This window comes from Protopterus annectens, chromosome 10.part0, assembly GCF_019279795.1.
Source record: "Protopterus annectens isolate FY-2018-M chromosome 10.part0, PAN1.0, whole genome shotgun sequence".
Lineage (NCBI taxonomy): Eukaryota > Metazoa > Chordata > Ceratodontiformes > Protopteridae > Protopterus > Protopterus annectens.
This window is the reverse complement of record NC_056744.1, coordinates 399,124,119-399,138,050: the sequence shown is the minus strand read 5'-3', so window position 1 is coordinate 399,138,050 and position 13,932 is coordinate 399,124,119. Positions and strand designations below refer to the sequence as shown.

The following is a 13,932-nucleotide window of genomic DNA, read 5'->3' as shown; positions in this document are numbered from 1 at the left end:
TGCTCTGGGACAGTTTCTTGATGATACCAACGTGGGGGATTGTGTCAAAAGCCTTGGCTAGGTCAAGATAGGCGATATGCACCGTCTTACCCTCATCTATGGCTCTGGTGACATTCTCAAAGAAGTCTACCAGGTTTAACAAGCATGATCTACCCTTGATGAAGCCAAACTGGGATGGGTAGAGAGTTTGAAGATCACCTATATCCTTGTTGATTAGGTCTATGATGATTACTTCCATGGCCTTGCAAATGAGGCTGGTTCGACTTATGGGTCTACAGTTCCCAGAGTCGGTTGATGGTGCCCCTTTGTGCAAGGATATTACTGTTGTTGTTCTCCACTCTCCTGCAGCAAAGCCAGTTCTCAGGTTATGGTTAAGGAGAGCACCAAGTTTTAGACTGCTATGTATGAGGCTTAGGATGTTATCTGGTCCCACTGAGGCCATGTTTTAGGCCTTGGAGAGCGCAGACATGACCTGGTCTCTAGAAATACTAGACAGACGACTAGTGTAGATCAGATTGCAAGTGAACTGTGCTGTATCTTTAAGAAGCATGTCAAGGCTGTACATGCACATATAAATTCCAGACACGTGCACTCCCTAGTGCCATTTTGTAAAAGCAGCCACAGTGAGAGCATGCATGATCGCAGTTGTTAGTTTGTATATAAGTTACTTAAGTTAAAGTCAGTAAACCTTTATAGTAATGTGTTTGTATAGAATAAAGCTGCTTGAAGAGAACCTACAAAGACTCTTCTATTGAGTCCAAAGCAGGAAAGCGACAACTAGTGTCAGGAATGTTTTGGGGTATGGCTTGTGATGACAGGAGGGTGAAGTTTGTGCCAAATCTATAGTAGCTTGGCAATTTCCTCGGGTACAGTTTGAGTGGTAACATCCACTACTAGTTTGGCACATAGCTGGGCACTCCCTTTTAGATTTCTTACATAGCTAAAGAATGTTTTATGGTTATCCTTAGTTAGGGATGCTATTTTATCTTTGTAATTTGCTTTAGAGAATTTTATAAGACATCTGATTTGCTTACTCAGGCTATACAGGGAATTCTGCTTAGTCAGGGTTTTCTTGTTCCTTGTTCCTAGACAACAGATTCCTTCTTGTGCTATATAACCTGTTTATACTTCAGGTCCACTGGGGTGGCTTGTTTTTTTTTCTGGAGGACCTGGTTTTGATCCAGTCTAGTACAGTTGAGTCTATACAGTTGTTTAGGTGTACAAACCATTTGTGTACACCTCTGCACAGGAATTGTTGACTGTGTTTGCAGGGGGTTTGAAACTCTTTATACCATCATTTACTAAGCTGTAGTTATCTTTGGAAAAGTTTTTTAGGTTTATTGCTCTTGTGAGGATGTCAGGTCGAACAAGACTGATTTATGGTCTGACCTTACCAGGGAGGGCACCACACAAGGAGGGGTGCAGTGACCCCCCATGTTGGTGACTACTAAGTCAAGGACATTTCAGCCTCTTGTGGGGTGCAGACTATTTGTTCCACGGTATTTGTACTGCTGAAGTCCAGGAAACTCTGGGGAGTCATGTTTGTGCTTATGTATGTTGCCCAATCAATGGAAGGGTAGCTGAAGTCTCCCAAGATTAAGACGTTTGGCTGTATGGTGAGTGACTCCAGTAAGTCCAGGTAGGCGGTATGTTTTCTCTGGTTTCATGGTGGGGAACCTATAGCTAACAATGATGTGGTAGGATATTTTGCCTATAGTTAGTTGGACCTGGATAGCTCAAGATAATCAGACTGTTTAACCAGTCTGGAGGTAGACTTAGCTTTAATGAATATGGATACACCTTCATCTCTGGTTCTTTCACACTCATTTTGAGGTCTGAATGTGTGGAAAGCATTGTAGCCTTGCATGGCCGGTGTATTCTCAGTGGCCTTGAATCAAGTCTCAACAACTGCACAAACGTTGGCATCTTCCAGGGTTTGGAGCATTTCTAGGGAGTGTAGTTTCCTGTTTAGGCTCCTAGCATTAAGCAGCATAACCCTGAGTTTGTTTACAGTGGATTGTTACATCGGAAATTGTGTTGTCTTGATATTGCCTAAAAAAGGCACTATGGGGGAGACAAAAGCCTTTGCCAGTATCCGAACGCCTAGAGGAGACAGCTGCAGACCATCTCTGGCAAAGCAGAGTGGTCTGTCAATGATGTCTTCCCAGGCTGACAGATACTGGATCCCTCTGGATTGACACCAGAAGCTAAGCAAATTGTTAAAGTCTATCATTTTTTTTGTCTATACTGTAGCATCAACCTGGGTGAAATTAAAATGGTTAGGGCTAGGGTCACACCTGCCTGGGACACATAATCTGGGAGTTGAATCATGTCACTCTTCATATAGTCCAGAGAGATACATCTCAAGTCATTCACCCCAACATGGACTATGGCAGAGTTATAATGGTACTTTATTGTTGAGTGACTTGAGTGTATGCGTGATTTGATGGATGCTGGCACCTGAGAGGCAGCTGATCGTGACCTTCTCCTTCTCCAGCCTGGTGAGGGGGGCATCTGTGTGTCTCATTATTGACTTGCCTATGACCAAGACATTTGGTTTTGAGGTATTTTGCCTTAGGGGCTTATTTGCTGAGACACTGGTATGTGTGCCATTATGTGTAGTAGTTTAAATACTTTTTGCAGTGTGTGCAAGTAGTATGCACTTGGGAGATCTCTGATCTTTTGGTAGGCTCCTAGTAAATACCTCCACATCTGTGGGTTTATTTGTCATGACCTTTTCTTGTGTGAGAGGTGAAGTGTTTGTGCTGACAACCTGTTTGATGTCCTGTTTGTTGTTACATGACAGGATTGATTCCAATTTCATATTGTAATTACATCTCTCACATATGATATTTGTTTGTTTTAGGAGTAAGTGGTTGTCAGTATACATATGTCAAGTACTACAATGCCTCAGGATGCCCATCTCAATCAGGCTGGCCAGAGAAATGGTGGGAAACTGGCCATCCATTATGGCAGATTTATACAGTAAGTACTACTAGGGGGTGGAAAGGTTAGACCGGTTTATGCTTGTTTATTAACAAGGGGGTTTATTTAATTGAAGATTAGGGCTGAAAAACTGTGACAAAATTGCTCAAAGTGCAGCTGAGCTGTCCTCAATGCAACCCATCAGCATGGGAGGGTTTCACTGTCAGAAGTCTAGGGAAAAATTGTGTTTCTATGTGTTTGTATCTATACTGGGCACCTCTAATCCCCGTTGTGTGATGTGCAGCAATGCACAAACACAAGGCTTAAATACAGGCAAAATGAAACACTTTTAAGATAATCTACCAATAAGAAAGCACACAATGAACCTTCCTCCAGCAATCCTCAACTCAGACAAGGCAGGATCTACACTCTTCTGCCACAAGGATGCAGAGGAAGTCCCTCTTAATGTAAGATGGCTGGTTTAGTGCTCAAGTGTAACATGAATAGGCTAGATTCAGCAGATCTGAATCCAGTCTATGCTATCTAGGCTAAAGTACAGTTGAAAAACAAGTGCAGAAAATAATGCAGTCACAAAGGTAAAAAAGCAGAGATAATGCAGTAATCAGACACAAAGCAGTTTAAAAAGTGCAATAGGAATACAAGATATACTTATTTTCTTGATTTTTGTCTTGGATACCTTTGACTAAAGCAGAATCACTATGGACCTCTGGCAAAAGACGCCAAACGCTGAGCAGCTTCAGCTAACTGAAAGATGAACATGGGAATATTGACACTGTCCTAAACAAGATTTCCCTTCTGTAGCATAGTACAGCTGTGTACACTTACCATAAATGTAGATGTTCGAGTGTATTCACTGTTGCAGTCATTACATTTGGGTAATCTGCTGGCAGGTTGCCCTCAGTCGGCCTGAATAACAAAGTCTTGGGTCCTGCGTCGTTTGTTGTCTCCTCTTCCATGACATCACGTCGTCAGGGGTATAAAACATGCAGCCGACATCATTTTATTCAGTTTTTCTTGCCCCAGATGTCAGGTGCCCCCCAAATGGGGAGAAAAAATATATATATAAGTAAACATAAATGTATAAATGCACTTTTAGAAACATAAACTTTACCTTCAACTAAAAGCAAATACACCACAAAGGCTTTTGAGTATAGTGAAGGAAAGAAACGGTATAGAAAGGGGTTGGCGGGTGGGTAACCCAGACTGCAACAGTGAATGCACTCGAACATCTACATTTATGGTAAGTGTACACAACTGTACTATGTTCTTTGTGTTTCACTGTTGCAGTCATTACATTTGGGTAGAATCCCAAAGCTATGGATGGGAGGATGGAACTAAACAACAGTAGGAGCGGCTATAAGGCCCTGCAGAACTACAGTGGCAAAGCCTGCTCTGGATTTGGAGAAGAGAGGCAAAGGATAATGCTTTGTGAAGGTATGAACAGAGCTCCAAGTAGCAGCTTCTAGAATGTCTTTAGTTGGAACCCCTCTGAGGAAAGCTGCTGAAGTCAAGGCAGCCCTGGTGGAATGTGATCTGATTCCCTTGGGCACAAGTTTACCATGGTGCAAGTAGCAGAAATGAATGCAGTGGCTTATCCACTTAGAAATGGTCTGCTTTGATATAGCCTTTCCCTCTTACCCTGCAGCAAATGCTACCAGTAGTTGCTCAGACTTTCTTAGAGATTTGGTTCTGTTTAAGTAGAATCTTAGTTGCATGTGTACATCCAATGAATGCAGAATCTGCTCCTCCTTGTTCTGTGGATTTGGGTAAAATGTTGGCAGGTGAATGGTCTGGTTAAGAGCCACACTGGATACCACCTTAGGTATAAAAGAAGGATTGGTCCTGAGGGACACCCTGTCCGGGTAAAATATAATAAAAGGCTCCACTGCCATGAGAGCCTGTAGTTCTGAAACCCTTCTTGCTGAAGTGACTGCCAAGATAAAAGCTGTTTTCCAAGATAGAAATTGTATATCCGCAGTAGCTGCTTGTTCAAAAGGAGGCACAAAATTGAGGTCCCATGCAGGAGTTTGTGATCTTCTGGGAGGCCTTAAATTTTTGGCCCCTCTAAGATACTGTTTAATTAGAGGATGAGAAAAGAGGGGAGGCTCTGTGTTGTAATGAGCCGAGATGGCAGAGGCATGGATTTTTATTGAAGAAAAAGATAGGCCCTTGTCAAGCATCTCAGTCAAATATTGTAAAATCTGAGGAATATTGGGCTTTGCTGTGTCTGTTCCTTGTGCTTGGTTCCAAGCACAGAATCTCTTCCATTTATCAGCATAAGATTTTCTAGTACTAGGCCTTCTGGCTTCCAAAATGACATCCGTCATAGTTTTACTGAGAGGTGTTGCTTGAATAATTAACTGATCAACCATGCTGCAAGATTCAGAGTTTGGAGCTGAGTGTGCAAAATTTGATTGTTCTGCTGAGACAGTAGATGAGGTATTTGAGGCAAGTACCATGGAGGAAGTTGAGACATATTCCTTAGAATAGGGTACCAGTGCTGGCAAGGCCAGTCCGGAGCAACTAGGATCATTTTTGTTTTTTCCTGTCTGACTTTTAGTAAGACCTTGGAGAGTAGAGGCAGAGGGGGAAAGACATAGACTGATAGGTTTTTCCAGCTGAAGGATAGGGCATCCACTTTCCATGCTTTTTTGTGATGAGTTCTTGTGCAGAATTTGGCCAACTGATAATTTTGGGGAAAGGCAAACAGATCTATGTCTGGGCTCCCCCATTTCTGTGTTAACATGCTGAAGATTTGTGGATCCAGTTTCCATTCGTGCGGGTCCATAAGATTTCTGTTTATGTCGTCTGCCAGAGTATTTTGTTTTCCTGGCAGGAATTGAGCTTGAAGATGTATTTGGTAAGTCAAGGTTGTGTTCCACAAGGCCATGGCTAGTCTGCAAAGGGGATAGGCATGTGTACCCCCCTGCTTGTTTACGTATCACATAACTGTGGTGCTGTCCATCTTTATCAGTAGTTGTCCTGGATGAAGTAAGTCCTTGAAGGCTGTAAGAGCATTCTGAACAGCTAGCATCTCTTTCTGGTTGATATGCAGATGCATTTGGTTTGGGCTTCATTTACCATGAATGCATTTCCCCACCAGGTGGACCCCCCAAGCATAGTCTGATGCATCTGTAGTTAGGGTTTGGGTGGCAGGGGGTAGAGTGAATGACAGTCCCTTGTTTTGGTGACATGTCTCTGCCCACCAAAGAAACTCCTGTTGTAGGCAGGGAATGAGAGGAATCATTGTTTCCAGACTGTGAGAATGTTGACTCCATAATTTTTTTAGGTGCCATTGAAGTTTCCTCATATGCAGTCTCACATATAGAATTAGTAGAATGCAGGATGCCATGAACCCCAAAGCCTGCAGAATTTGTCTTGCAGATAACTGTTTTTTTGTTGCCATTTGTTTGAAGTATGTTGTCAGTTGCCTTTGCTTGTCTGGCATGAGGTAAGCCATCTGGGCAGTTGTATTCAAGTTTGCACCCTGGAATGTAATTATTTGAGAGGGTACCAGTTGTGATTTCTTTTCATTTATGGTGTACCCTAGGCATGCTAGAAGCCTTTCTACAAATGCCAGATGTTGAAGAAGAGTGTCCTTGACCTCTGATTGAATGAGACAGTCGTCCAGATAAGGATACATTTGAATGCTTCTTTGTCTGCAGAATGCAATTACTGGTGCCAGGCACTTTGTAAAGACCCTGGGCGCAGTAGATAAGCCAAAGGGCAGTGCAGAGAATTGGTAATCTAAAAAACCTGCTTTGAAGTGGAGGTATCTTCTGCATGATTCCCTTATTGGGATATGCAGGTATGCCTCTTTTAAGTTTAGAGTTACTAACCAAGCATTCCTGCCTAGCATAGCAGTAGCTGTTGTAAAGTCAGCATTTTGAATTTTGGAATGTCCAGGAACGTGTTCAAAATCGATAAGTCCAGTATTGGACACCACGAATTGTCTTTTCTGGGTACCAGGAAAAGTCTTGAATAAAAAACTTGTCCTTTTTCCTTTTCTGGTACCGGTTGAATACCCCCCATATCCATGAGGGAAATTACTTGTTTCTGGGCCTCTGCCCACTGGTTTTGTGGCAGATCTGGCCAACCGTTTGGAATTGGTAAAGTATAGAAATGAAATCTGTACCCCTGGGATACTATGTTTAATACCCACTTGTCCTGGGTAATTAACTGCCAATTTTTGAGCATGAAGTGCTAGTTTTCCCCCCAAGGGGGCTGCCAAAAGATAAGTGCTTGGTGATGGTAGAGGAAAGTCATTGAGACTGCTTACTGTAGGGTTGTGCTTTGCTTTCTCCAGATTTAGAGGTGGAGGCACCCCATTGCTTTGACCTGTAAGAACCCTGTGATTGGTATCTGGAACCTTTTGAGCACCTGGATTTGCCTTGAGTGGCTCTGTTGGACAGAGGAAAGGACCAGTTTTTAGTAAGCCAGTGTCTACTGAACCTGGGTGGCTGCACTTGCAAGAAATCTTTTACAGTTTGCATAGATTTAGCTTTGTCTTCCATTTTCTTTAAAATCTCTTCTGCCTTATTACCAAACAGAGTATCATGCTGCAAAGGGGCATCCAACAATTTAACTTTAACATGATCAGGCAGATTTTGCTCCTTGAGCCAGGCATGCCTTCTAATCACAGATCCTGTAACGGCGGCCCTACAAGAAGCCTCCAAGGAATCAAAACCACATTGCAAAGTATGCTTTCCAACCTGTTCTGCTGAATACAATAATTCCTGTAACTCTTTATTTTCCACACAATCAGAAATCAACATCATTTTCTGTTTCAGTAAGCCCATGACATGCTGTTGATATTTAAGCATAGGAAACTGGCAGTATAAGGCCCTGATTGCCAAGGTTGCAGACGTATAAACCATCTTTCCCCATCTATTCAGCACTCTGGAATCTCTGTCAGAGGGGGTAGGATTTTTGGCTGTAGAGGCCTTTACACCCTTGGGACCCTGAGAAATAGTCTCAGGATCAGCAGCAGGATTTTTGAATAGAAATTTGTGGGAGTCAGGAACCCTGTAATATCTGTCTGGCTTACTAGGAGCCAGAGGCAGGGAATCAGGAGCCATGCTTGATTCCGAAAACACATCATCAACAACGTCTAATACAGGAGGTATTGCCAAAGGCCTATGCTGAGGAAGAAGAAGGAAATCCCTAAGCCTCTTTTTTGATTCAGAGAAGTCCTGACTCTCCTAGTGAAAATGTTCCCTTAAAGTATGCAAAGTCTCTCTAAAAAATTAATCCTCAGGAGGAGATGCAGATGGGATGGATTCCCCTGCATAAGAATCCTCATAGGGTGGAATAGAACGTTCCTGAGCAGAAGAGGAATCAGAAGAAATAGAACATGATCTGAAGACTCATAATCAGTGCCTTGCCTAGGCCTCTTAGCAGGGGGGGGGGGGAGGTGTTGGGAACCCCTGATCAAGGTAATTAAATCCTCAGCCATTTTGATCATCTGTTTTTTAGGCATAGGGGCCTGAACACATGGCTCATGCGTTGGTTTTTTAGACATAGAAGATGTTTTTGACCTTGTTTTTGAGGCTGGCGTCGGTTTAACATAAAAATTTGAGGCCTGAAAACACCCTCAGAAGCCAGTGCCTGCTCAGCGGTTCCGGACCCATCCAAGGGAGAGACATCTGTGGGTTCAATACTCTGAGAATCTCGTGGCATACCGGACTCTGAATGGGTCTCGGTAGAGGCCTGCGACTCAAAAGTAGCGGGTATCAGGGGCTGCGAAAGCACCTCACTGAGTACTGGCGAACCAGGGACTGGCTTAGGAGAAGCTTTGTCATCGGTTTTGGACCTCGACGGTCTGTCTCTGTCTTTTTCTTTGCGTTTTTTGTGAACTCCGGTAGTCGGATTGCTAACCAATGACATTTCAGGATAATTAAATCTTGTACCAAAATATTTAGAAGCAAAAATATACCGACGCTTAATAGTGCGTTGGTTAAATCTAGCACAAAACCGACAGCAAGGCACATTGTGATCTGGGCCTAGGCTAGGAATACAGTACAAATGAAAATCCTTATGAGGTATTTGCTTCCCACAAGTAATGCAATTATTAACTTTTACTGACATCTGTATGGAGCAAGAAAAAGTTTCCCCAATGGGGTACTTAGCTTTAGTTTGAAGACTTCGGTTCTGAAACTCGAATATGAAAATTTCAGGAGTCGGTCGACCGGCACTTGCAAACTGCTTCTGCTTCGGGCACCGCGCAGCAAGAAAGACTGAATAAAATGGCGTCGGCTGCATGTTTTATACCCCCTGACGACCTAATGTCATGGAAGAGGAGACAGCAACCGACGCAGGACCCAAGACTTTGTTATTCAGGCCGACTGAGGGCAACTTGCCAGCAGATTACCCAAATGTAATGACTGCAACAGTGAAACACGAAAAACATCCAGTACCTCACAAAAATCACCTTTAGAATGCAAGAAAAACACCAAACTCTTGGCAATCTTAGTGACAGGAAAAGATCAGCAGATTAATATTTTTTCAAGTTACATCCAGTTCAATAAATTGTAGGATAAAAATGCTCAGATTTTCAGTCTGCCTCAGCCCTTCTCTGTAGCTGAGATGTTGGTAAGGCCAAAGCTTTTCATCTGTAAAGGAAAGGCCTGAGTAGAACTCTGAATGGACAAGGTGAGCAGCAGTGTTTTGCCAGCAACTGTTGTCTGGGCCATTAAACAGTATTCTATTGCTGATTGCCTTTACTGTCTTCTTGGACTGCTATAGGTTTATGGCATCAGTATATGATGAAGCCTTGTAGTCCACAATAGAATGACTGTTGCTGTGTAATAATAGTTGCTTATATTCCTGCTTAGCTTCATTTGACTTCTTGATCACTTGTATTGCATGCTATTCAACTCTCTGAGTCACCAGATTTTCATACATTTTACTCCTTCAAGTGACTACTGCACGTACAATTAGGACCAGCTAAACAGATGAAGATAATGACAAGAAATGCATAAACATACAAACCTGTGTTGTCAAAAACAAGACAGCACATTCATTTGGAATGTAACTAACCTGTACATAAAGTTCCCTGAGTTCATTCTGAAACTTTTTGGTGTCTGTGGTGATTGTCACAGGGCCAATTTCTGGAAAAAAAAATGACTGTTACAGTGAAAGGTCCAACAGAGGGGGACAAATACTACAGACATTACCATGCAGGCATGCCAATTACATACAGACTCATTCAATGTACACAAAACATTTGCAGAACTGCATGATAAAGAATAGTAGATGCCATATCAGGTAGCCATAGATACTTTAAACGGAACATAAACACAAGAATGTGATACCACTGGGAACTCAGCCTCTACAATTTACTAAAAAGATCACAAACAATAGGGTAAAATGCACTACTGCTATTTGTTTAAATCAATTCATCTACTTCAGTGACTGAAACTGCTAACAGAAAAAACGGAAGGTCTGACTAGTGAGCAGCAAGTATAATGCTGACTCTCCAGGACATAAGACTCATATCCACATTCACACAGTTGTATGACAGTGGGTATTTACTGGCATATTTATAAATTACTCTGTGAATCTACTGGATTGTACCGATTTATCAAACGAAGAGAGAATGACTATCAGAAAAGAAGTTAGGTACTTACCATAATGTTCCATTTGTGTTGTCCATTTTCATTCTTCCTCAACTGATGGCTTCACATCCTAACTGTTGGATCCGACTCAGCCACTGCAAAAGCTCGTGGCAACATAGAACTCTCAAGCTTCTCCTTTACCCAGAATGCACCAACCCCAAATACCTCATATCTTGTTTGCTGGCTATAGCAAAAGGAAGTAATTCTCATATGAATAGGCATAAATGTGAATATAGAAAAAAGGCTAGACAAGGCCTTATCTGGAGCTTTATCATGTCTGGAGTATACAGGAATGTTATATCCACTCACTCTTCCAGAAAACATAAGGACGGGGGTTTGTGGGTGGGGAGCTGAGGAAGAATTAAAATGGACAACACAGATGGAACATTATGGTAAGTACAAAATGTCTTTATCTGACATTGTCAATTTTCATTCTGTCCCCATCTGATGGGATAGAGTCCCCAGCTACCTAAATGCAAGGGTGGACTCAAGGAAGGATATTCCTAAGCACCACTGAGACAATTGAGACTGTTTCTTGATATCAAATCTAATTTGTAATGAGTGATGAAGGTATAGGTAGAAGCCCAAGTTGCTGCCGCACATATTGCATCCAAAGAAGCTCTGGAATGAAAAACAGAGGAAGTTGCTACAGACCTGGCTGAATGAGCATACATCTCGATTAATTTCTTGTAAATAAAGGTAATACAGCCTGTAACCCATCTGAGAGTGACTTTAGACACTGGTTTACCCAATCTCACATCCGCAAATGAAACAAACAACTGATCTGTAGTTCTGATATCTTTTTTCTATGTAGATAGAAGCACAGTTGTCTATGAGCATCCAAAAGATAAAGTAAGTATTCTCCTTTGTTCAAGTAATTTGGAAAGAAAACCGGTAAATTTATGGACTGATTAATATGGGATTCTGACATTATATTCGGCAAAAAGGATGCATTGGTCCATAGTGTGACCCTATCTTTAAGAAAAAAATTAGGTATGAGGGCTTCATAGACAAGGCCTGAATTTCTTAAATTCGTCTGGCAGAAGTAATAGCCAATAACAGTAACATTTTCCAAGAAAGAAATTTAAGACTACAGTTATGTGTGGGTTCAAAGGGTGAATGGATCAAGGCATGCAGTACCAGATTAAGATCCCATGGAGGAGTAGGATCTTTAAAAAGAGGTTTCAAAAGGAGTCCACCTCGCAAAAAATTTCACAAAGTTTATGAGATGTAAGTGATGAACCATCAAATCCACTATGGAAATTAGAAATTGCTGCTAACTGTACTTTCACAGTTGAAGCACTGGCTCCTTCACTAAAAAGCACCATCAATAAGACAAGAATGCACTAAATCGGGGCAAAAAAGGGATTGATATAATGCTGAACAGCCTACTGTACGAATCTCTTTCATTTACTAGCATAAAGCTTCCCTGTTGTTGATTTAAGGGAAGATAGCAAAGTGTGATGAACAGGCGACAAGAGCATGGGTTTTGTAAGCTATTACTGGAAAAGGAGAAACCAAGCCATCAGCTTGAGGTTGGAAAGGTTTGGATGAATCATGCCTGTCGGGTAAGACAGCAGATCTAGAGCTGGGTCCAGAATTCAGGACTGATGAACTAGATTAGGCCACAGGAAGGGAAACCAAATCTGTTGAGGCCAACAGGGTGCACTGAGGATGACCTTGATCTTCAGCCTGGCAGCTCTCTGTAGGAACTTTGGAATCAAAGGACATGGGGGAGGGGTAAGCATAAAGTAGACCGGGGGGGTCAATCCTGGAGAACAGCATCCCTCGATGGCTCCCCCTGTGGGGGGATTAGGGCAAAGTAGCTGCTGAACTTGTTGTTTAGGGAAGATGCAAAGAGATCACAGCAAAGCTGGCCCCATTTGTGGTGACTTGTACTTCGGAATAAATACTTCAACTCCATTATCCTGCAGAGACGGAATTTTTTGCTGTTTTTATATTGTTGGGCTTATTTTCTGCCTCTTTTATTTGGTGTTTATTTGTTGACTGGTGGCTTCCGATTAGCAGGTTGGAAAGGATAGACAGTATGGATTTATCGCAGAACAACAATCTTTTGCATAAAGGAAATTCCTGGTTAGATCCTTCTGGTGCCCCCTCGGAAGTGGCTCAACTTAGAGATGAAGTGGCTTTTTTGAAAGGGGACCTCATCAGATTCATTGAAATGTTGTCGCAAACTGATGGAGATGATAGCATTTCAAAAGAAGACGGCACCTTTCCCTTGTCCTCATCTAAAGGAAGCAGTTAACACATTTCCAGTACCATAGCAGCGGTAGTAGTGGGTTGCAATAGCGGTAGTGGTAGATTGACTGTTTGTTCCACAGGAAGATCTGAAAATGAAGGAGAAGTAAAGTAGAGTTTTGTACCTACCATAAATGTAGATGTTCGAGGATCCACATTGCTGCAGTCCTAACTATTGGGTAGTCCGCTGTCCAGTCGGCCCGAATACCAAAGTATATGGCTGACGTCGGTCAGGGCGCATTAGACTGACGTCAGTACGTCAGGGTACTAATGCGCATGACCGACGTCATATCCTCAGTCTTTTCTTGCCCCAGATGTCAGAAGACCCTGAAAAGATAAGGCCAAAACCAAAACTCCAAACATACCTGCACCAAAAATATGTACAATATATACAAAATTACCAGAATATAACCTCACCTACACAACCACCCCTAAACACAGAGGGGAAGGAGGGAGGGTAAATTGGACTGCAGCAATGTGGATCCTCGAACATCTACATTTATGGTAGGTACAAAACTGTACTATGTTCTTCATTCCACATTGCTGCAGTCCTAACTATTGGGTAGAATCCCAAAGCAGAGGTAAGGGAGGCTGGCAAATCATAAGGAAGCAGGAACTGACAACATGCCTTGCAAAATAGCTGTGGCAAAACCAGCCCTAGACTTAGAGTAGAGAGGAAGGTGATAATGCTTAGAGAAAGTATGCACTGAACTCCAAGTAGCTGCCTCCAAAATATCCTTAGTTGCCACCCCCCTTAGAAATGCTGTTGAAGTGGCAGTAGCCCTAGTGGAATGAGGCCTAATCCCAGCTGGAATCTCTTTGCCATGATGGGAATAACAAAATGCAATGCAAAACCCAATCCACCTAGAAATAGTTTGTTTTGACACAGGCTTGCCCTGAACTCAAAGCAAAAGAAACAAACAACTGCTGAGACTGCCTAAAATCCTTAGTCCTGCTCAAATAATAACGCAATTGCCTGTGTACATCTAAAGTGTGCAAAATCTTTTCCCCTTTATTTTGGGGATCTGCATAAAAAGTAGGCAAATGAATAGTTTGGTTTAAAGCCACACTAGAAACCACCTTAGGCATAAAGGAAGGATTAGTACGTAAA

The 13,932-nt window shown here is 42.3% G+C and overlaps 1 protein-coding gene across 1 annotated transcript in view; it reads right to left on the bottom strand.

Annotated features, from left to right (window-relative positions):
• Nucleotides 1-13,932, bottom strand: part of HMCN1 (hemicentin 1) — a 5,606,893-nt gene that overhangs the window by 4,898,618 nt on the left and 694,343 nt on the right. The window contains exon 2 of the mRNA XM_044085314.1: nt 9,985-10,055. Within this exon, the coding sequence (XP_043941249.1) occupies nt 9,985-10,055 (71 nt within the window). The remainder of the gene's footprint in view (nt 1-9,984; nt 10,056-13,932) is intronic.